We start from the raw sequence: 25,838 nt of genomic DNA on the forward strand, positions 1-25,838 counted from the left end.
GGCAAAAATATCAAGTTCCACTTAATAAAATATCAGCGACTTTATTTTAGAAAATAAGACTTCCGGATGAGAGTGTCGCCCACGCTATATCAGCATTTTCAAATCAGATATATTCTTATTGAAAAATTTTTTCTTATTGTATAAAGTAATATATTAAAAAAAAAAAAAAAAAATTAAGTATTATATATATATATATATAACAAACGTCTCGACTTGACGTTAAAAAAAAGAAGAGTTATAGTCCTTCGAGAAACAACTCGAGAAGGTCTAGAAGGGGCAATAGTAACAAAAAACAAACAAAAAAAAAGAAAAAAGAAGTAGAGGGGAGATCATCGTCGGTAGTATTTCGAAATCTATTATCGGCAGAATTAGCGGTGCTTCGGGGCACGTATTTCGGAGACAGACCCTTTGTCTATGGTTAACGATACGGGGTGTCTGGATAAGGGTCTGCGTATCGCGGATTCGTGTACAGTCGCATCCACCCCTCGGCAAACATCAGACTCGTGTTAGTCGTCAGAAATCAGGGGGGATATCCGGTGGCAACAGCGGGCGAAAGCAACCCTTGGGATTCACCATAGCTTCACCCGCTCTCTCTCTCTCTCTCTCTCTCTCTTTCTCTTTGCGTGTGTGTGTATATATATATATATATATATATATATATATATAGAGAGAGAGAGAGAGAGAGAGAGAGAATTTCCCGATAACTCGATCGTCTTTCCCCCCTCTCTCTATCTCTTCTATCTCGAGACCTTGTTCGATCTCATTCGATTCCCAGTAGTCTTTCTTCTCCAAAGACCATTCCGTTTTTGAAGAGATCGACAAAATTTCGTGAAAATATCAAAGATCGTAGAAAGAAAAGAAAGGATTCGTGAATGAGATTTGACCGTGATCAAAACGGATTTCGATAAAATTCTTCTAGCTGATCGTCCTACAATATTTGACATCTGTAAAAGTAGATAACATGTCTAGAATAATATAAATGATAATCATAAAAAAGATTTCTTAATTAGGAGAACGTCATAATCGAAATTAATTATATCCGCCGATTAGAGAGAAAGAGGAGACTTTATAACCTTATTACTTTTCTAACCATCATTTTATGGCACATAATCTTAAAACCTGACAAGTATTTTTATTTCATGAAAGTTATCTACTAACTACTTAAACTTATTTATACAAATCAAGATCACATTTATTATCGTATAATAAATCTGTGTGAAATAGAATGTATAAATAGAAAGAGTTAGCAATTGCTTGATCGACGAATATTGTTTGAATTTTATACAATGACTTTACGAGAAATTGTGCTATAACTTACATTCGTTATCATATTAAGAGATTACATACATATCTTCTCGGCGCTGAAAAATTGACATATTTTAAGAATTTTTGTTTTAGGAAGAAAGTATAATAAATTGAAGAGATAATAATTTTATGTTGTTTCCTGATGTTTTACTTATATAAAAAAAATTTTTCCGCCCAATTTGGTTGTATATAGGATTTATAATTTACTATCGCGTCAACCACTGCACGAAAATCCACTCAACATTCTAACTTTTTATAGAAACACAAAATTATTATGAAAGACTACTATCGACTCATTTTTATCTTTTAATTTCAATTTTTAATATTTTCCTAAAAAGTTTAAAAATCTAAATTTTTTTTAAACGAAATATTGACACTTATCAAAATGTTCTAATTTTCTTATTTTTCACAAATTTAAAAATTTTAATTGATTGCCATTAGGTACAACATTATTTTACGAAACAGTATAGAAATTTTAATAATTATGTGTTTATATGTGTTTCTAGGAAATTAGGATGTTGCCTACGATGTCTGAATTTTTGTACGAAAATTGACGCGATTGTAGATTACAAAGAATATACTCCTTTTTTGACAAAATATTCCCAAAATATGTCAATTTTGCGATCACCGAAAAAGTATGTAATCCTTTAAGGATCCACTTGAGAGTAAAACTGTTGTAAGTTGTTTTCATGAGTATTTTTTACTAATAGCCAACCACGTTTGAGAGTTAACTATGCATATATCTGAAAGTATGATTCAACTATATGAGAGTGATTGCTTTATCGTATGCTCTCGAATGTAAAGAAAAGAATGTTATTATCGAAGAGCTCTCTCTAAAATACAAACCAATTTCGTATCTTGAAAACAACTATTGTGAAAACAACAGCAAAACAATAACATTAAGAAAATAATGGGAAAAAGAAGAGACGTTTGAATTATGTAATGATTATATACAAAATGAATCTAATAATTGTTACGCCTTCAGAACAGAAAAAAAACTTTTTAATTTTGTATTCTTGTTAGTAATTCAATTTGTATTAAAATTGCTAGGCATTTTCAATGTCAAATTCAATGTCAAATCCCTCATAAAATTCGAACATGCATCTAATTTTTATCTACGCTGAATCTCAGCGATCTCTGCGTTACTTCTTTTTTTTCTATTTAATTTTATTTTCTTTTTCCTTTTTTTTTTTGTAAATATTATACGCAACAATAAGAGTACAAAGTTTTTCCCACGTTCATAGTCATTTTATCTAATTACACACGGACTCATTTCATTGTAGAACAAATGAACATAGGACATTATCTCAATACTTATCCAAAAACAAATAACAGAACGAACGTAAACGAGCATAGACGAATCTCCAATGAACACGATTCTGACAGTTTTATCTGATAATAAATTATCGGCAAGCATGCTAGTGGCTAGCCGAGAATAAGATTTCTCGAAGTAGCTCTCAATTGAAATATAAAATTTAAGAGCGTGTACTCTTGAGAGCAACTATCGCTGGAAACTCTCAAGTGGACGGCTGCTTTTACATAGTACTTTATATATGTATTATATCTATATACATATATAAGTTTTATGCAAGCAGAAAAAATAATTTTTCTTCATGCTATGTCCAAAACTTTTTTTTTACTTGAGCCATGATTCTCTGAATCATGGGTCATCTGACTGAACTAACGATTCTTTTTCTTCTATCCCTTCAGAAATTTATAACTATTTTCTATTTTCATTTTGATATTACAATTCTTTGAGTATCTATTTTTATAAATATATCTTTCTTTTTTGAATACTGATTAAAAATTATAATATATCGAAGTTTTAAAACAAAAGTGGTTTATAATTTCCGGAATATATATATATATATATATATATATATATATATATATACACACGTGCGCGCACACACGTTCACAAATATAAATGGATACGTCGCTAAATTAGGATACAACTTTACCCTACTATCATCACAAAGTATAAAAGAACAAAGATTAAAACGCTAAAGAACGAAGAAATCTCTTGCAACGAGGATCGACGATGGTAACTATCGATTACGGAGATCGAACGCGATCGTTATCGTCCATGGAAAAGGGTCGTGAGGAGAAGTGGAGGGTGAGAAGAGGGGGCGGGAAAGGAAGAGGGGGTATGCCAGCCGGAGGGTGTCTCCTCGCGCTTCCAATTTATGCTCCGCGTCGATAACGGATGCGTTCGACCGTGGTGGCCGACAGGGATGATTATCTTAATGATTATGTAGACAACTCGTATCCCGGCGCGAAGCGCTAAATTAACGACGAGAGCCAAGGGAATGACGAAGAGTGGTGGAAAGGGGGGAGAAACCGGAGATGAAGAAAAAAAAGAGAAGAGAGAAAAAGACGAAGAAGAAGAAGAAAAAGAAAAGAAAAGAAAAAAAAAAACGAACCAATATCGAAACGGTAGCGATAAAGTAACGCATGTGATATCGATCCATAATTAACCGTGCAGCATACAACTGATAATTAAGCGTAATCGACGTGTTACATATTTGAATAAACGCTCGTCGTAAGTTCTAATATTAGATTTAATATTTATAATGAGAGTATATCCTTCGTCATTCCCTTTCCATTTCTTTTTTTCTTAATCTTTTATCTCATTTCTTTTTTCTTTTTCTCCTCAATATCTCATCATTCTCAAATTTATCATTATTTCATCGTTAATTCGATCATATTCGTTTTGTAGATCATTATGAAAGTTCATTGACCGTCAAGTTCTCTCTCGCTTTCGAAATTTCGCAGACATCTTTAATGTATTTTTCATACGACTGGACGCGATACTTTAGCCAAGCAAGACAACACGAGAAACGAAATCCTCTTCCCCTCCTCTCTCTCTCTTTTCTCGTCTCGCAAGATTTTGATGCCGGAGAATTTTCCGGTAGACATTATTTTCGCGTTATATCAGACGTTATATCGCGTTAGAAACACGTCCGTCGTATCAACATTAAGCATATAACTACGTGGATTTTTCAACGTACCGTTGAACGTGAAAGCGATACAAGTGCATACGTTATTAAAAAATGTAATAGCAGTAGTAAAGCGTTAAAAAACGTATAAAATAATATGTTGCGAACGTTCGATTTAAACGTCGCGATTAGAAGGTTTTACTTGTGCTAAGAAAAATGTCTATCAGGGAATGAAAAGCATCGATAACGATCGTGGAAAATAATGATTGGGATAAAAACTATAATATAATGTAAGAATTTAATCAAAATGTATTTACAATATTATACCGCGTCGTTTATTAACATTTCGGGATAGTAAGAGACGATGATGCAGGAGAGACGATAGAATAAGGTAGTAGTGGAATAAAGAAGGCAAGAAAAAAGAGAGAGAGCGAGAGATAGAAAGGAGTCGAGAGGAACGAAAAGAATGGCGATATTTCAGGAAGGCGAACTTTTTAGTGAGATTACTGGCCGATAATAATTCAACCACAGGCATTGCGGCCTGGGGACGGAATTTCATTTCAATTCTGAACTCTCTCTCTCCCTCTCTCTCTCTCTTACTCTTTCACACGCTAGCGAACATTCGCTTTCTCTCCCCCGCAGCAGAAAAGCATCGTGTTAGGGTGCTGAAAGTGACAGTGGCGTGGAACCAGAGAGAAAATCTGCTAGCGACGCAACCCCAGACACTTTTCAGTTCAGTAGAAAGTCCCGGTAACGAGCTAAAAAGAACGCCCAAACGTCCAAATATTCTTTTATAATGTATACGCAGGAAATTGGAAAAATCGTCGTCCTCTCATATATCTTTAGATGACTCTCCTTCGAACAATCTCAGGTAATAATTAATACGAGCGATAATTCGTTGAAAAATATTAAAAATGATAATGATACATTAACAATTGTTACTTCGTTCGGGAAAAACGTAGTACGGAAAAAATGCGACGCGATCGATTTTCACGTCCCTCGTTTATCACGAAGGAAATAGAGAGAGAGAGAGAGAGAGAGAGAGAGAGAGAGAGAGAGAGAGAGAGAGAGAGAGAGAGAGAGAGAACGAGCTCGATACCAGACGCACTATACATCGCGCGTTGTCAGCGTCGCGAATGAAATTTTCTGTTTTTTCATCCACTCGACGTGGATATCAAGCTAGGCAACGATTTTCATCCCCCCCGCCCTCTTTCTCTCGTTCTCCGGAAATATCGAACATCCCTTCCTCCTTCACTTTTTCCTATACTCTTTCACGAATGTTTTAGATTATGAAATTTACGATTAACGTCGTTCCTTGATCGTAATCTTTTCCCGAAAGAAAAAGAACAAAAGAAAAGAACGACAAAGGACTAACATTTATCCTGTCTTTCTTGTTTCCCTTATGATGTTTCCTTATAAAAAAAAAAATGATCATGTTGTTTTCCACTTTCATACGTAAACTTTCAAGACTCGTGTTAATTTATTGGCCAGATAGATATTGAAAATATAAAAATGTGAGATTTTGATAACGTAGATAATAGAAAAATCGACGAGATACTTTGTTCTCCAAATAACTTCTCCTTTTTCTTTCCTTTCCATCTATTTTAAGGAAAAACATTTTTTTAAAGAAACAAAAAAGAACGAGGAAGAGATGAATTTATCGCACGACTCTTACGATTCAGAAAAGTTGTCAAAGTTTTCCATTGGGCGAGCACAGGAGCAAAGTGGTAACAGACAGATGCTCCTTTTGATGGATTATAAAAGTTAGCGACTAGGCGGAAATCGAAATTGCAAAATGAACCAACGAGTGTCAAGTTTTTAATTAAATTTTACATTTTCAAAACAAATCATCATTCACAGAAGCGTATTTTCTCTATCCCGACAATATCTCTTAATAATACCCGATTGTTGACTAATTATCGAGATTAATTTTAACACAGTGTAATTACATCGTGAGTAAATTTGGAATAACACGAAATTTCAAAGGTTCTATCGCATAATTAATTTAATGAAACACCGGAATGTATATTCTATTTCCAACGTAGAAAACATTGGTTATAATCATGCAAATTATTCGACATTATCATCCCCATTGTTCACTTTATTAATTACTTACAATAATATAGTTAGTAGAATTTCTATATTTTCTTTCCTTTAAATTGATTTTGCATTTTTTGTTAAACCTTTTATTTTAGTTTACTATGTTTTTAATGTCCTTTTCCAAAGTCATCGTATGCACTCAATTTCATTATTCTTTTCAATTCTATGATGTCACATGTTTAGATTCCTTAGCTTTTATCATTAAAAAATTGTCAACTAAGAGTCAAATATTAAGTTAGCCTATAAGAAAAGATTTTTTTTTCATATTTTATATCTAAACGAACAACGATAGTATTGTTTTACTGTACGAGTTTATTCTATGCTGACAGTTTTTACGGACTAATATACTTCCAAAAATCTATCTTAGATTTATTTTTTTTTTCTTTGAAATTATTAAATAAAATATTGATTACATTTTATTCACCACATTTAATATACAATTGATTTATGAACATTATTGATAAAGAAGATTGATTAAAAGAAAGAACAACAAACACAATTACTACGTCGTTTCCCAATAATTTGACGCTATCCAAAGAATTTGTGAGGAAAATAAACGTCGTTTACGAAACATGACGATCCTTCTCGTCTTTTCTCCATCATCATATTTAATCGTTCGGGACTCGGCTTAGAGAAAACGTTCGTACCGTTTTATAATGGTGGAATGGGGTGAAGTGAAGAAGGGTGGGAGGTAGGAGGAGTAAAACACGGAGAATGAAAAGGGCCGAGATCGTTCGTCTTACGAACTTCCCGTCGTTCATCATCGCGACGCGAAACAACGATCTCGTCCATCCTCCTAGAGAGATCTTACTCGATTTCTAGTTAGAAGAGAGAGAGATGGAGATAGATAGATACATAGATAGATAAAGAGAAAGAGAGAGGAACAAAGGACGAAGAGGAAACCGAAAGACGAAGCGAAACAAACGAATCCGGTACGACGACAATATCCTTCGAAATAACGATAAGTACGTGCTAAACTAATGTTCCTAGGGATGAAAGGACCAAATCATCTTTCAGCAAGTGCCTCGAATCGAGCTCGTAATATTATGCATAATTGCACAGGCTCGAACAGCTGTCGGTCGTTTCTGGATTCACTTAAACAGAAATACAGGACCCATCCGTCCCTTTGTGGAAAAAAACGAGATGTTTCATTAAAATTTTTCGCATCTAAATTACCCGCATAAACGAGTTTTCCTTTTATAAAGCTGAAGAATATGTTAATGTAATATCCTTCCGTGAATTGCGATACGCAATACGATCATAATTAATACATTTTATTATACGATCAGGTAAAATACAATTAAAGATAAAAATCTTAAAGTTCTCGACTTTTCTTTCGACGATGAATACGTTTTGTTTGTGTTCTAAATTTTCTCGAACCCATCACTATCATCTGCGATTCTATAAGTCTAAACCAGCTTCGATTCTCCATTGAAATTCTACAGGAATTACAGGAAGACGTCGTCAATCTTCTCAGGGTGAATGCAACACGCCCAGGATGTTAAATCTTAAGGTATAACCCCTACCCCCATAGTGCTCGCTTCTCGGCGTGTTTGTGTCAGCCTATATAATATATGTAACACGCGCATATAACGAGAGGGTAAATGAGATCCTTCGTCGTATGACCTCTGCAACGGGTGAAGTCTTTTAAAATTGTTTTGAAATGGGTACTGTTTAAAGGACTTTAAATAACCGAAAAACAAAACCAATTTTCTTCTATTTAGAAAATCGGTAAGGAAACGGACTATACGTGAAATTAAAACGTGAAAAACAAAGAAAAAGTTTCGCATAAAAGGAGCTCGTTAAAGTCGCCTAAAAAGGGATAAGAAAGTTATTACGACTAATCGACATTAGCTTCCATCGTAAAATATTTCTTATCGAAGACGAAGCAATGCTTTAAGAAAAGATCTCCATAAAGAGGACACCCGTTATATAATGCAACCACCCATCATATAGCACAACGAATATCCTAGGTAAAGTCCGCCATAGATCATCGACGGAAGCCATGCCTAGTCTTCCTTGCGGCATAGAAATTATTCCAGCTTCACGAACGAACGCTTATGGAGTAAAAGAAGACGGTAAGATTTTCGTCATAAATAAAACGAAAATTAACGATGTAACCTTGATCTTACAAAACAGAGGATAAACGGTCGAGAATAAATTTTTCTAAGCAATAATTTTCTTATCTCATAAGAAGAAATAGATCTGGTTATGCAATCGAATAAAATGATCGCGTTGAGATCAAAGCTTCGATTTAAATTCAAATCAATTTATAATCAATTTGAATATCTCTTAATAATTATATGATATCGTAAAGCGTTAAAACATTGTTATTAACGGAATTATATATAAGAGGATAAATACTTTGTATTGAGATAAAATACGTTTATTATCGTAATTAATTTATTAGAAGAAGTATTTAGTGTACGTTAGAAATTAATGGACCTAATTGGACGGTTCATTGTAAGGTGTCACGTAGGTAGATCAGGTTTGGATCGATCTATATAAAGTAAAGCGGTCAGCACGTTGCTGACCAACGACGTAGCTGGTAAACAAAACTAGTAAACTGGTGAGGGAGCTGACGAGGAGTGTAAACGACGAGGACGTACATGTGTCGAACGTGTCGAATGGTACGAGACGATGCATCTCGATAGTAAACGTCCATCTATGCTTGTAAGTACGAAAGAAAAGTGACAGACTAGGAAGCCTCTCGAGCGTTGACCTACATCAGTTCTTATCTCCTTAATTCAACTTTGTTAAGGCTGATACTCGTTAAAACGTTTCGGTGATTGAGATCGATTTTTGCATCGTCATAGAAAAAGTATATCTGTTCGAAGTAAATATATATATATATGTATATATATATATATACACATACATGTATGTATGTGTGTATTTTTGTAAATATATATATATGTGCGCGCACGTGTGTATGTGTATGTATTTCTGTACACACACACACACGCGCGCGCGCACGCACAAAAGTACAAAGAAATTAACTCGTTAATATCAACTCGATGAAGAATTTTCGTTAAAGGCTAGACTAATAACAAGTAAATACAAAATTTCCACTAATTTCTGGTACTCTTAAGTACGTTATTAGCATAATGAAAAAGTTAATAATAAGTTTAAGCTTGCTGTCCTGCGTCTTGTTCGCATAGAAACACGACAGTAAAGCTAGGTAAGTGAGTATAAGTATAAAATTATTAAGAATAATTACGATGGCAAAATGTAACCGGCAGACCGTATCGTCCGAGATATAATTAATGAGTATATCTCGGCGATATTGCGTGTAAATTCTCTCGACGTTCTTCTCTAGAATTTAATGACTTCGTATCCCCTTTATATAAAGCTTTGCAAATGTCGCGAGATCTTCCTGAATTATTATCTCGAATATGCTTCACCGTTTCCCGTGCAAAGGTAATTAAGCTAAAGTAATTTGTTCGCGATACGTTCTCTTAGCACTAATTACCGACAGAATTCGACGACGAAAATGTACCGGTTCGCTAACAATTGAAGTGATACATCTTCCTGCTCTCGTTTCCGTGTATACTTTCTCCTCCTACGATGCTATAACGTTCCATAGAATGATGATAATTTTCGAAGATGTTATCGAATAGTCGAACGTAAGACGTATGGGAAATAAACTGAAAATGTATAAACGAGGATCTTAAGTAAATGTCAAGTCATATATAATTACAAGTTTCGAACTGTTTATATAGATACGTACAGTAAATAATAATTAATGAGTTAATTACGAAACGAGGAGAGTAACACGTTTCGAAGAAATCGATTGATAACTATATACATATATGCATCTTCTCTGTCATAACTTCATAAGCTCATACGTACATATGTATCTACATAATACACCGACTTATAGATATCTGTGTTCTATATCGCCACGTCGATCAACGATATCGCCATCGTAAAACACATTTGCGTCGATCTTAGAGAAACGTGTAACACGAGCGATCAATGGGCGTGTACATGTAATCAATAAATTGGTCGATGAATGCCCGTTTGGTCGATTGCTGCCTCGTAAAATTCTTTTGGATATCATTCAATAGAATGTGCGTGTTCGTAATAAACGTAAGATCGGTTTTAATCGGCTATTAATGAAGGACGATATCGTACGAAAAGATTAAATTATGACCTTTAGATTTCTTATCTCGAAATACGAGATATAGAGAATAGACTCGAAGTCCTGTCGATCTATTCTTTCGAATTCTCGTCTCGCAATTGACCTCGAGAAGAAGCATCAGAAAAAGAAGAGACACTCACCGTTCGTAGGAATCCGGGGTCGTGCAGAGCTCGCTCAGCATGCAGTCCAAATCGGTCGCCAGGGAATTAAGTAGCTGAAAAAGAAATAAAAGGGGTTAGGGTCAATCGTGAACTTGCTTATCTACTCTAACTCTTGTTTTATCTATTCGAGTGCCAAGAGGTCGGATCAAAAAGATACACCTGCTGTCTCTTTAATATTTTCTTAAGCAAGCAAACGTTCAAACGTTCGATATTTAAAACGCCAAGTTATCAAAGTATCTAATTGATACGAACGATAATAAAATGTCTAAATTATTTTTATGTCACTTATTAGAGATACGTAAATGGAATGTCTTGAAATGCGAACATATTCATCATAAGCTATCATAAGCAATGTCCGCTCGATCATTTGAAATGAGCAACTTCCAGCGGAAAGTTGCAACTCAATTGCGTAATAATTAATATTTGTGCTCGTTACTGCGAACAAGAGCGTAGTTATGTATAGATATACGTACGTATTATATATATAACTCGTACTATATATATATAGGAGCATATGTACGATCGTTTTCTGTATTTGCACTGCATCATGAAAGCGGTGCTCGGAAAATTAGAAGGTTTCCATCCGCAGGCACTTTCGTAGAGTCAATATTGAACGTGGAGAAGACATTCGATAAAGTTTCGCTACGCGTTCGCTGTCGTCGATGATACGCGTGATTTCGTCTCTGTATGCTTTGTGTACATGCCTGAGTATGAGTATACGTCCGTGTGCGCGCGCGTGTGTGTTTGCGTGTGCGCGTGCATACGTGCGGCTCTTAGCCCATCGTTCGCAATAACGTCACGAAACGGAGAAAAAGGATTCTATGGATCGATTCAGGCAGGAAATTGAAAAAAGAATTCACCTCGGTTCTTTGTGGCACGAAAGCCTTTTTTACAACGACCTTGCTCTCTTTTACGACAATTTTCGAGCGATATTGACTTTCCCATCCACGTAAGCTTTTATCTCGTTCGGAAGAAAGAAAAGGAAAGAATTTTCGACATGCTATTTGCTTTTACAAATAAGTATTATGCCAATAACGGGTAAAAAAAAAAAGATATGAGACCGTGACAAAGATAATGACGATAAATCTTTAACAGAAAAAAAAAGAATAAAAAAGGGACAAAAAAGAAAAAAGCATCCTACTTCGAAGGACGAATGATAAATCCTTGAATCTTCGATGCGTTAGGTGCATGTGCATTATACAGTTTGCTTTACGATTCCCTCCGTCGGTAGCAACCGCAATCTGTCAAGTGTATTAAGCAGACGCGTCGATTTAACGCTGGATCAGTGTCGGCCAATTGATTAATGCTACCGGGTGGGACGGAAGACACAGTGAAATATAGGTATAGTGAATGAACAACGTTGGACGATGCGTTCATATTGCAATGTTTGCGGTCACTAAAATTATACTGCGATTTTCTATCGTTATAATTTATTAATGATTATACTTAATTATCATTAGGTGATTAATTTAATATTTTTAAGATCGATATTTTTTATAAATTATTTCTTTTAATAACTTACATTTTATTTAATTATTTACATTACAATTTATTTTTTATTACATTTCCGAGATTCATATTTTTTATAAATTATTTTTTGTAACTCTGTCTTAAATAGATATGTGAAATCTAGATAAAATAATATAGTACTGTATTATAGTATTATCGTAATTGATGCTTTGTAACAGAGAGGAAAAGAGAAAAAAGAGCAATACCTTGAAATATACATACGTGACATAATTGATACTATAGATATTAGATAATATCGTAATAAGATGTCTTGATTAAATGACTATTATAATTCCAAGGACAGTCAAACTCTAACTGATCTACGCTCCAATTGTGTCTTTTCGAAAACAAATCCATATAATCCGAATTAAATGACAACACGATTATCAGTAAACAGATCAATATATTCAACGAACGTACGTATCGTTTTGAAACAAAACTTTACTCTCTTATCGTCTTTTTACTGCAATACTATATTATTCTATTTACTCGATTTTACATATAACAATAAAATAAATGCAATAAATAAATTTTGTAACTCGTTTATTAAATTTCTGTTCCTGTAAAAATTGTCGTTAACGACGATAATAAAAATGAATAGAGAAAAAAAATCCTTTCCCTCCTCCTCTCTTCCCCTTTGTAAAATAATAAAATCGGACAGATTTGTGCGTGCACTCGTGAAAGCAATAATATGCTTTCGAGTACAATTTAAATAAGATCACGAATATAATTTCTATGTCGTCACGGCTTATCCCACAACTAAACGATTTCAAAAGGTCATCGATGAAAATGTAATTGCAATTCACTCTTTTAGTTTCCAACAGGGCTCTTGATACTTATGGATAGGCCTGGGAAGCTGTCGATACGAAGTATCCGATCTACTTCTACATAGGTTGACAGCTAAGATCGTTCGGATCCTCTCGATCGACCGAAGTACAAGGGCTCCTTTGCTATAAAATTATCTTAGTTCGACGGAATTCGATCGGACGCTCTTTAGAGACACGCTTTTGACGTCCATTACTATCTCTCGATCGATTAACGTCGTATTACGTGGAAACGATAAAGAAAAAGATGATCCTTTTAAAAATAATCTTTATCTTCGAAATATTTTTATACCAATTTTTTGTTATTCTCCTAATAAATAAATTTTAATAATAAAATATTGATGTTAATACATTAATATTGTATTATATATTGTATTATATATGTGTATTATTATGTATATATTAATATTATATATTTGATATTTACAGGGAACTCATCAAATTTTTCAATAAAACACGCAATAAGCAATCTCAAGAGGAAAATAAAAATATGCTCCGCAGTAGCTGATATTCATAAATCATTCAACATGTAGCATAAAGTGAAAATACATACTATACTCGGGAATATCGACATCTAGTCAAACTTACGTGGAAATAAAAAACTGTCTCTCTTTTTCAAGTTTAAACGAAAATTCGACGTTCGTCGAGACGCACGTAACCATGTATGTACATTGTACATACGCGAGAATTACGTGAACGTATTATTCGCGTAGCGTCGCATACAGATGAATATTTACGCTCGAGTGTGGGTGCACTTTGTAGTCGATGTGAGTAATGCGAGCCAACCAAGCATACCACCCCATATAACGGCACAAGCCGGTGAGATATTCCGCCTGTCGAACCTTCGCTCGAAAACCCAATAGGGATCGATAGATTCGTGAAAGCGACGGAAAAGGCAACGTGAATTCGCAACAGAGAAACCCTTTTGCGATCCGAATATATCTCTAAAAAGGTAAAAGAACCCATAGAAATTATACCAGTTTAGTATCGACGATCTATTGATAGTACTCCAGCATTAGAAAAAAAACCATTTAACGATTTCTATTTCTATTTCTATTTGTGTGTATATTCTATAAAAAGAATAAAAGAATGAAATATTTAATTCGAAAGAATTCAGTCATCGATTATAAAAAAAAGAACGAACAACAAAAAATTTTTAAATCGTTAATTAAAATAGCTAACAATAATCTCGAATGTCTCGTTCAACTTCAACGCAAAGGCCGATTGTATAAAAATGAAAAGATAAATAAACTCGAGACAAAAATGGAAGTAAAAAAAATTCTCTTGGAAGTAAAATAGATTGCGAGAGGTAGAAAATGTATCCGCAAAGTGAAAAAGTTGAAGAAACAAAATTTGTGGATGGAAACTCTGATAAAACAAAGTTCGCGCATTGTTTTCTAACGAGCCCTCGACTAGTTTCATTCTCAGATTATTAAATAGCGCACGTAAAAAGCAATATCGGAACGGAATCGTCGCGACTCGAAGGAACGTAGTACCTACTCGAGTTTCGAGTTTAAAAAGAGCACTCCGAAGAGCGAACGAACTGTTAACGCAACGATGAGACGCTACTACGCGAAGGACGGTACATGCTCGAATTAAAATGGTCCTCTGAAACTCATTCTCCGAATTAAACGGATTAAATCCAATCAGCACTCCTTCTCGTTGCTAGTGCCTCTCGTTGCGTTACTCTTCATGTCGTTTGCTTCTACGTCCACCAAGTGTAGACTGTGCATGCAATACCATCGTCAACGGCGACACGTTCAATTCGTACTTGCCTTTTGTTTAATCGAATTTGTTCTGTCTCTCTTTCTCTCTTTCTCTCTCTCCCTCATTTTCTCGTTTGAGAAGAATAAACTTATACCATGTACTACGAACGCGTAGAGAAACATAACGTTAGAATTAAATTGTCTCGAGAACGTAATACATACGTATGTATTTACTTGTGCAAATATGTACTATATATTTATATATTAGATCTAGCGAGAAGTTCTATCCATATACATTAATTTAAGTAAAAAGAAATAATACATTTTTTATAATGTTCATTAATATTTCATCAATAATTGTAATTTTTCATTAATATTTGATTGGTCGATAAATAATTTGTAATACTTTATATCTAAATAAGCAGGATTGATATTTTCTTATTAAAAATTACGACGTTGCTGTCTTATTGACCAGTCCAATATTAACTACTTACTTCCTCTCGTCTTAATGAAAGCTTTTGAATGCTTCCCCGATAAAATGATTCGTCCTTGAAAGATAAAAATTCATCTACGGACAGAACTTTTTGGTAGACCTTATATATATAAACATCTATGTGTACGTATATATAATAAAGGTTTCGTTATACAATCACGACCATTCATTTTCATTGGATTAAAATAGCGACATATACAACTCTTATCGAGATCGATTTCAGAATGTTCCTTTTTGCATATAAAACGTGATCTAACTAACATAAGTCGTGAACGTCGCCGATACGGTGATCATTTCTGGGAAACTATATTAATTTCTACCTTTCACCGATATATCCCGCTTTCGCAACGCGTTTTTCCTCTTTTTTCTTTTTCTTTTTACCGTTTTCTTTTCTTTTTTTCTTTCCGTTCTTTTACTTCGATACGATTTTAAATATTCTATCGTGAACTCAACCAAATGTGACTTTTACTCCGGTTTATGGATAAATTTTTATACCAGGAGGCCCATTTTGAAAATGGAGGAAAATAGTCTGGTAATTTATAGTATAAAGCTTCATAAAATAACGGCGAATACACTTTTTTCCGGCTGCGTTAACATAAAAGACCTTTTTAGTTTGACGTGAGAAACAGAGAGAAAGAAAGAAGAATAATCGTATAATAGAGCCATTGAAATTTTATGCTTATGGTCATCCACGATACCGTGTATAGGCTATCTATCGAATCACCAGAGTGTGTTATATATTTAAGAATCCCAAAACTTATAAAAGAAAATATATTCATACTTTATAACAGAAACCGACATCCAAACAAATTACCATCTTAATCTTATCATTTATATTCCATACTTCATAATATATGTCGGCCAATATTTCTTTAAAATAAAGAATAAAAAAATAGGGAATAAATCAAATTTATTTGTTATTTATCGATAATAAATTAATTGAATTTATTCGTCGTTTTTTTATCCATTATTAAAAATTTTCAAATAAAAATAAAAAGATGATTTGTATATTACTAAGCATATAATTAAATATAATACATAAAAATGTAGTAAAAATAAAGTTTATATATTCTTGTTATTTAAAAGATTTAAAATAAACGTTGTTTGAGGGTTCACTTCATTTTTTTTTTTTAATAAATAACGAAGTTATAAAGAAGAACATAACGACTTGCTTTGTAGTCACACGCGCGCGCGCGCGCGCACACACGCACTACAGTATAAACTGTGCGATACAGTCTCCAGGGCCGTAACACGAGAACCCAAAGTGGCACTTTCATATTCTAGGTTAAAGCCGCATTTCGTTGTAATGTTTTACGTACGTAAAATAGATATATGTATATGTACGTAAATACCACGCGCGCGCGCTCACACACACGCACGTAACATACAATAAACGAATGTACGAGGGCGTTCCCTTTCTTCCTTTTCCCTTCGTTTTCCTTCCATTCACACAAAAGACCCTTCGAATTCGACTCTAGGGACAGGCCGACCTTCCTGTACGCACGTTATGTTCAATTCATTCTGGATACGAGGACAAGAATCCTAATTAATACTGGACGTTGTCCTCTTTCGTACGTTAAAAAAAAGAGGGACAGGGAGAAAGAGAGAAAACTTGAATGATTCAAAATTTAAAAAACCTTGCGAGGGTAGAACATTCAATGCGAATGAATATGTAAGTGAGAAGGTATTGAAAGTTACCACGACCATTTGATAAAACGACTTTCGATATGTATATTTTAATATAACAAAAAGAAATAATAAAACGATAAAAGAGAAAGAAAGACTCGTTTAATTTGATATCGTCCTAAATTAATAAAAATCAATGAGATATAAAGTTTGTATAGTTTACCATTACCATACCAACCATAGAACTGGTAAGGTAAAGTGAAACAGAAACGATTGAATGATTAGAAAATTTGCGAAACTAGACTCGAGTAATAGTATCGTTCTGTCACTTTCTCTCTCTCTCTCTCTCTCTCTCTCTCTCTCTCTCTCCTTCTCTCTGCTAGCCATTTGATAACCAATAGTAGATACAATAGAATAAACAAGTTTCCACGAATGCGATTGGTTAGTTAGGAGTAACGTTTTGAAGTCCAATGTTCCTGCCTTTCCTAGATGTGAAACAGCTACGATTAGGAGGTAGAATGGGTGGACAATTAAACGAGCTTCGAGCAATGGTGGCTCGTTATCGTAATGGACGATGCAGCGTGTACATAATGTACATCACACACGGACAGAGACACTTGTGCTCACGCTGCTCTTATCAGATACACACCTCGAAGATAGACCTACATTGACAGATGAAGTGTGTGTGTGTGTGTTTGCGTATGTGTTACTGAGAGAGACAAAGAGAGAGAAAGGGACACACAAACAGACGTCGAACGCATCCAGTTAGCGACATGTGCCTACCTACGACAAAGGTTGCCTGTCCATTTTGTCGTGAAAATGCATTTAACCTGTTCGCGAAGGTATTCACGAAATAGATCCTTTCATTGATCTCAGTTAATTGAAATTTTTATGGGAAAGCAAAGAATACAATAATCATATTACAATCACATAATGTTACTTCTTAAAGTAAAATCAATATGCCAATAATAAATTAACGAGAAATTTAATAAGATATTTAACATTAATAAAAAATATATATATATAAATAATAAATTGTAACAATATTTTTTCTTGTAACCATTGTATAAATAGTGGTATTCATAGTTGGAATCACTTCGATATCTCTGTAAATATTGAGTTGACTCATGAATAACGTGACGTTTTTTGTTGTAATATAAATACCTTACTCATAACAATTTTTATTTAATAAACAAACGAAATAATATTAAGGAGAAAGTCTAAGAAAAAGAAGAAAAGAACAACGGGGAGACAGACAAAAATTTCCTTTTCTTTTTTTTTTTGTATTCTTATTTATCAAAAGATGCAGCATGTGAGTACTACGGTTATTATCCTCTATGAAGTGCACCTGCGCGTCGAAAATATCGAAGCAACCGTTTTCCCTATACGTCACACCTCTCTCTCTCTCTCTCTCTCTCTCTCTATATATATATATATATATATATATATATATATACATATACACACATACTGTATACACATACATATATATGTATATGCATATATTATATACATACGTTCTATGCTAGTATATGTATGCGATGGAAGCGACAGCTGCGCTGAATCGAATACGTTACGTGTTCCTTCGTGCACATCATGTGTGTATGTACATCTATGTATGCTATGTATATATGCATATGTACACATATGCGATTAAATATACGTATGTATATAGACAGTAAAGACGAGGAAGGGTGAAGGGAGTACGAATAAACGTACTTAAACACGTATCGATTTTAATGTGAAGTCCTTTTGATTGATTTTCTGAGAGGAACGTCAAAAGACTTTTTCTCTTTCCAAATATAATTGACTCGAATAAACTTGTTTATATAATTGATCAAATTGCATTGAGAAGAAATATAAACAAAAAAATTTTTCACGTTTACACGTTACGGCACAATTAAAAAAAAAAAAAAGAAATCGATGCCACTATCTCAGTTAGTGCAACAAGAATGAAATGTATTATGTAACTCGAGACGAGACTCTTGGTCGATAAAAGATCGTCGAGAAGCTACGATTCATCGTTACGATAATTGACACCGGCATAATGTCAGGAAGCCCGAAGTTATATAACTATGACTTCGATGATTCTGTTAAATAAAAGGATAATAATTTTATTTAAACAATTATTTAAGGGAAAAAAAAGAAAAATTGCAGTATCGAAAAAGATTTGGCATTTATTAACGATTTTCTTTGAATGATGATACGATGACCATGCATAAGTATACACTATACATACTGTACATACTGTACATACATATTAAAAATGATAAAAAGAATTCTAAGAAAAATGCACGATGATTCTTCTCTTTGCATAAATATTAATACACACCACGTTGTCTATCCGACATAAGTTCTGAGAAAAATCAACATAAACGCCACGATCCGACGACACGCGTCGTGAAAAGGGGTTTCGGGTACATATCATTAATTACTATGCACGAACCGTAAAAAAGAAGAAAGGACGCGAACGAGGATGAGACCTGTCCAAACGAGCTACGTGTAAAAGAGTATGCTTGAACATGGACCCGAAATGAAATAAATGTAAAAAAAAGAAAAAATACAATAATACATTAAAATAAAATATGTTGATATACGTTATCGATAATATAGATAAAGCAGTTACTGACAAATGTAAGTAAATGACTTTCATTAATGAAAATGCGATGAAATAAAATTCTAATGATAGTATAATACCTGTACGCTAACGAAAATTATTAACATTTCAAATAAGCATAATATATCGGATGTATAATCTCATCGTACTAAAACATTTCTCTGGCTTTTTTATTTTAAAAAGTCAAGACACTTAAGTTTTGAAATAGGATAGGTAATTAAAACGACATACTCATGCTCGTAGACCGAGTAGCATTCTTAGCACGTACTTTGGACATCAAGTTTAATGGAAGAACGTTGTAAAATTCAAGCCTTAGCTTGAAAATTAACGCCTTGAGATAACGCATCTTGATAATAAACGAACTCGTTGGGAGTTCTTATTTGGTAAAGAAATACAAAAAAAGAAACAAAAATATTACAAAATATCTCACCTTTCACGATGTAAAACAAAGTAACCTTTCGTTAAAATCACGAATCACATACTTCGAAGGATCTTATCGATTGTCGCAATCGATTAAAAACCATCCTCGATAACATCACGTTTAACTAAATTTCACAAAACACTCTTATTGCAATAAAAAAAAATTTAGATAGTAAATTTGTAATCTTTTTTTTTACAAATTACTCAAGTCGTGATATTTTATATATATTAATATATAAAAAATATTTGTCGCTCATACATTATTTCGCGACCCTCTCGAAGAAGAAAAAGAAGAAGAAAAAGAAGAAGAATAATAGAATGCGCTCGCAAGATCGACACTAATGCAACTGACACGAGTGACCGCGCTGAACTTTAACACAAACGTATTGGTAGGTTACACGTAGAGGAACGGCAGGTTACCTAGGAATCGATACGAACGAAGCTCTGCCACCGTGCGTTGCATTGCTATAGCAACATATAATCAAAACAATCTATACGATTCCTTCTTCTTCGGTTCTTTTCTGAAAAATGTCAAAGGAAAAACGATCGGAAAGGTTATATTACCAGGGTCTACTAAACGAGAAGAACATTACTACTTATGAGAATTATTACCGATAAGATCGACGAAGGCAATCAACGTTTCTATAAAGAGTAGCGTTTTCTTTTACATTTTATTATTTACACTTGACTGCACAGAGTGTTTATAAACTTAAATTCAATCGTTTTTTTTTCTGTTTTTAAAGACAAACTTAAATAATATTTTAACACGACGAGCGTTGTAGAATTATTCATCTCAGATATAAAAACAAACTGTTGTATAAAAAAAATAATTTTCTTTTTAAATAAAGAATTTCGCAATAAAAATTTTTTAATAAAAATAAAAATAATATTTACGACGTTAAGTATTTACGACGCCATTAAATAAAATGGATAGAATTTTTCGATAGATCTATAATAACATATATAGAAATAATATAACGAAAAATATTTAGCATGGGAAATATTTAACGATTTACAATAAAAATGACCATTTCCGTAGACGATCGGTCCCCTTTAAGTCGACGACTTCAAGCGCCGCTATCGACGTTGTTTTGTCGAGACAATAGCACTCGAAAAACACATATATGTAATCCGAACGCTGAGCAACGTTCTCTCCAAACCGTCGTAGATTTTTCCTCAGTTCTCGACTTTTAGCGCCTAGTAGGCACCCTTACAAATAATTTAGCATCGTTTTAAGTTGATTGAGAAGGAAATTTATCGCGGCCGCGCTTGCCTACTTTACAAGCTTTCCTTTGCGTCCTGATTCTTACTACCGGATGAATTTCACAATTCTCGTAAAGTTGAATAATGTGGCAGGAAACATAAAGAGGAGAAGAAAAAAACAATTACTGGAAAAGAAAATTAAATTAATGAACTATTTCCTCAAGAATTGTAATTATTGCAAAGAGGTAGGAGGATATCTTGCGTTTCAAATTATTATACGTATTAGCAAAAAATATTAACGAACAACTTATACATACGTATATCGAAGTATAGTATATACATTTCATATATATAGTATATATATAATATATAATATATACAGCATATACATATAATATATATAAATATATATGTAAGCAGTAAGTGTATATGTATATATATATATTACCGAAAAGTTCTGTCTATTATAAAAGCACAATTATTTTTAAATACAAAAATGATATGAACAATTCTTGAATAAATCGAAAATTGATATTAAATTAGAAATAATATAACAATAAATTTTATGTACGACGAAACATCTGATCCGTTGGGAATGGGTCGATATACTGTTTCTAAAACGATTAATTCGATTGTAGTTGAAGATTTTGTGATAATAATGACGATCTGGTTTCCTTTGAACTATAGCAAGTATAGAGAAAGAGAGAGAGAGAGAGAGAGAGAGAGAGAGAGAGAGAGAGAGAGAGAGAGAGAGAAACCATGGTTCAGTAACAACCGCTAGTGAAGCAAAATAATTTCTGCCGGAAGCACAATGAATTTGGTTGTCCTTTGCACTATCATAGGTGCGAGGGTTCTCCTTAATAGGGACAGGACCAAGGATGTTTCGTGACAAAGTAAAGCCGCGCTACGGCTCGAAGGATATATCGACAGCTCGCCCACAAGAAACTTTCGAGACGCGACCCAAGTGACTAGGACGACGACTTGCTTCCGACTAAATTGCACTCCACTGGGTGGCTCGATAAAACCGATATAAGCTATGAGCACGTTCCAAAAGAGGAAATATAAAAACGAAAACAAATTTTTTCTTCATTTCTTTCTATCTTATAAAATTTCTTCGTTCTTTCAACCGCTATGATACTTTCGATGGACGAACGTTAATAAATTTGGAAAAATAGTTTCTTCTTAAGTTTTACGATACTATTACAAGGTAGATGATAAATATCGATTTGTTACTTTAATTAGTTCTAATGTTTATTGATCATTATCTATAATTAACATTGAATCGTGATTATCGTCGATGATACGAGTTAATCTGTCGATGTATTGTAAAATAATAAATCTTATTCGGCCACCGTGTATGCAAAGAGTAAGTAGACAGGTATATGAAAAATTCAGGACGCATGGCCAATTTGGCTTCCGGTGGTAAACCGGTGAATAAAACGATATGCAAATTAAAAGTACCGATATCCTTTTGGGTGTGAAGGCGGTTTGATCGCTTACTGTACATACAACGTATATCGAATGGATATTAACTATCGATCGATCCTTCTTAAGCGGTAATGATTATTTCGGGATTTAAAGGGAGTGCCTTTCGCTGTCCTATAATTAATACGATTTTGCGACAACGTTGAATTCGTTATTAATTCAACTATCTTCGCCTATCTCTTGGAGTAGTTATAATGTATAATAATTAAGTTATCTCTCATCTTCTCGCTCTCTCTTTCTCTCTCTCTCTCTTCCGATTTTCAACGTAATAAAAGGAGAATCATGTCTGACCTGTTTTAGATTTGAAATCAATAAGTTCTGACATTCTAGAATAACGAAGTTGCTCCTTATTAAACATAAAGGGAAACGCAGGATGAAACAGGAGACGGCTTTTTGATAACGAAATTTTCATTAAATTTCATCGACTTCGATAAATCGACTTAGACTCAAAAATTTTTTTTCTTTTCTCCTTCAAAAACGATTAAATGAAAAAAGTCGTAAGGTAAAAAATATCGAAAAAAATATTGCTTTAAAATTCGATACTTAACGAACGTCTTGATATTTTTGCGAAAGGAAGAGAGCCCGTTAATTAATGAAAAATTTGGGTGAGGAGAACGTGGGTCGGACAGACGGGTGGGGGAGGAAGAAGGGAGAAACCAGGAACGTTCGAGCGATTATGCAACGAGACAGGTTTTCTATCTCTTTCTTTTCGTTTCTCTCCGCGCTTGGTACTCTACTCTTCGTGTGCTAGTGGCCATATTACGTCCCTCTTTTCTCGGCTTAAAAACGCGCTCTCTGGCTTGGCACGTGGATAAGAACAGATGGTCCTTTCGTCCCCACGAAGCCACGTAAGCCGTGCGAGTTAATGCTCGGCTGAATATTCACAAGTAGTTGCAACCTACCATTCTTCTTCTAAAGCTGCGTTTATGACGCGTCGACGCCTTAAAAGTGCCTGCTCTCTTCCATCTCTTCCTTCTCATCCTCCTCTTCATCCTCCTCCTTCTTTACCACAGAAAGAGGATGATAGTATTAGATCGTTGCGTAATTTCCGTCGTATTTCATGTAGGTTATAAAATTCTACTATCAAAAATAGAAAATTTGTGTTACGTTTAAAATCAACAATACGCTTATTAAAACGAGAGATGGCTTATGATTTGCTAACGACTAACACATAGTTGATTATAAATATAAATGTTTTTTTTTTTCAAAATTACATCAATTTTAATTTTATCCAAAAATATGAGGTTTAAATTGTTTATATATAAATTGATAATAAGTTCATCAACTTCATTGGATGATTTCTCAAACGTGAATTAAATCGTTGTTAAAAATTATAAATAAACTTTATTAAAAAATATTGATCCTCGAAAATCGGAAATAACATTGTCTATTTCTCATCAAAGTTTAAAAATCGTTCTCTATCTTTGTCTGTCTGTCTGTCCTCCCTCTATCTCCCTCTCTTTTTTTCTTGACACACGCGGAAATGAAAAGGAAATACGACAGACATTAATTCTAGTAAAAGCACGAGTAACATCATTTTCTGGTATGACAGAATTTGCATGAAAACGATTTCATAGCTTCTCGAGTGAACTCGGTTGGACTCGGCGATGAGTCCAAACGCCATCTTTCCCCTAAGCAATTCGTCAAAAATAAATGATGTTGCCTTTGAGCTCCCTTGTTCGACTCTCAGAGATTGAAAATGTTGACGGAACACCTGGCTTCATAGTTAGATCTTCCAAAGCTACGTATGCATATACTCACATGATATACATATTCTGTAAATATTATATCTCATGTAGAACACACGATATTTTTTTCATGATTTTATATATTCTCTTTTCTTGTATATTATTCCAACGAAGAAAATTCAAAAATTGTTTACAACGGTAAACCCAACAAACCCACCGAGATCGTTCATCCCTTCGTCGTGCCTACCAGACGAATCGGAATATTTCAAAGTTCACTCACTAGGGAGGGTCGCTCGCAAAAATTTAAATTCTTTGGGCGTAGGTACCGACGACGATTGATGACGGCAGGAACGATGACGTTGGGGGAAGGAAGAGTATGAAGGGACACAAAAAATAAAAACAAGGAAGAACGTATATAATCAAACTGGCGACGATGACGATAATAATAAGAGAGAAGGTGAAATAAGGGGAGAAAGTAGGACCAGCGAAGGGCGAGAAGAAACTTTCTCTTCTGCAGTTACTCCTTCTGAAAAAGACAGGGGAAGTTTGACCTACGAAAATTTCCTACGCCTCCCCTCCTACCCCTCGTTTCTCTTTTCTTTCGACCTTCTCGCGACGATACTTATCGTCTCTTCTGATAAATGGCACCACTTTTACTCCCTTCAACCCCTCGATCACCGTCTCTTCCCATTTTGTCCGCCACACGCAATTTCCCTTCCATCTTTCTCCCTTTCCCCCATCCCTTTTTCTCTCTATTTCTCTTTTGTCGTACGAGAGAACGCATTACGCAAAAGACTGCGTACCCTTCGACTCCTTTCGGACGAACATACTCCGATCTGCACGACTGATTCCTATAACGAGAGTATATATGAAAGCGGTTACTGTTATATACTGGACGTCGTGGACGCAATTATGAAGACGTTCGTATGATCATTGCCAGTTTTCATGATCCTTGGGTAAACTTACGATATGATACCGTATCTAACTAAAATATCATTGCTGAGCATTATTTCTATCGGGACAATCGATTACTCTTTCTTTTTATTTATTTATTTTTTTTTTTTTTTTGTCAATTCAAGACTTTTATTTGATCGACCTTTCACTTTCTTTGAATTTACTTTAAGATAGATTGATTGAATTATCATCTTTTTTACATCTGTAATATTTATATATTTATTAATGAAATCTGTTAATTATTGATATGTTCTCGTTGGCGAAGATCGTAAATCAGTTTACGAAGAAGACAGAAAGGAAAGTCGTAGCTGATCTCTCGACGGGTCAAAGATGTTACTCATTAATTACACTCACTCGTGGAAACTTTAGTGACACTTTCGATTAAACGGTCGTACTTTAAACTCCTTTCTTTTTAAACGAAACTTCGAAACACTAAATATCCTGCAATGAACTTTCTCCGATGATGAAGCGAAATATGATTAGCGAGGCATTAAAAATTATCATTATTTTTTCTTCTCTTCTTTTTTTTCTCGAAAGGATATTTCGTACGCGTCACCATCAGGAAGATTATTATTAATGACAGGTAAATGAACCATTCTTGAAAATGAAAACGAACCTGGGTATTAATGAGACTTTTAGCAATTTACGTAATAATGACCTTTTC

At 34.1% G+C, this 25,838-nt stretch overlaps 1 protein-coding gene across 5 annotated transcripts in view; it reads right to left on the bottom strand.

Moving 5' to 3' along the window:
* LOC122633417 (protein sprint) overlaps positions 1-25,838 on the bottom strand; it is a 139,974-nt gene that overhangs the window by 75,992 nt on the left and 38,144 nt on the right. For 2 of the 5 annotated variants that reach the window (XM_043821259.1, XM_043821260.1), the window contains exons 3-4: positions 23,435-23,534; positions 10,629-10,702 (exon numbers count right to left, since the gene is read on the bottom strand). In XM_043821259.1, the coding sequence (XP_043677194.1) occupies positions 10,629-10,702; positions 23,435-23,534 (174 nt within the window). Of the gene's footprint in view, positions 1-10,628; positions 10,703-23,434; positions 23,535-25,838 lie in introns of those variants that run through there. The other 3 variants (XM_043821262.1, XM_043821266.1, XM_043821261.1) reach the window with 2 other exon arrangements.

The sequence above is a fragment of the Vespula pensylvanica genome, chromosome 12 (genome assembly GCF_014466175.1).
Source record: "Vespula pensylvanica isolate Volc-1 chromosome 12, ASM1446617v1, whole genome shotgun sequence".
Taxonomy (NCBI): domain Eukaryota; kingdom Metazoa; phylum Arthropoda; class Insecta; order Hymenoptera; family Vespidae; genus Vespula; species Vespula pensylvanica.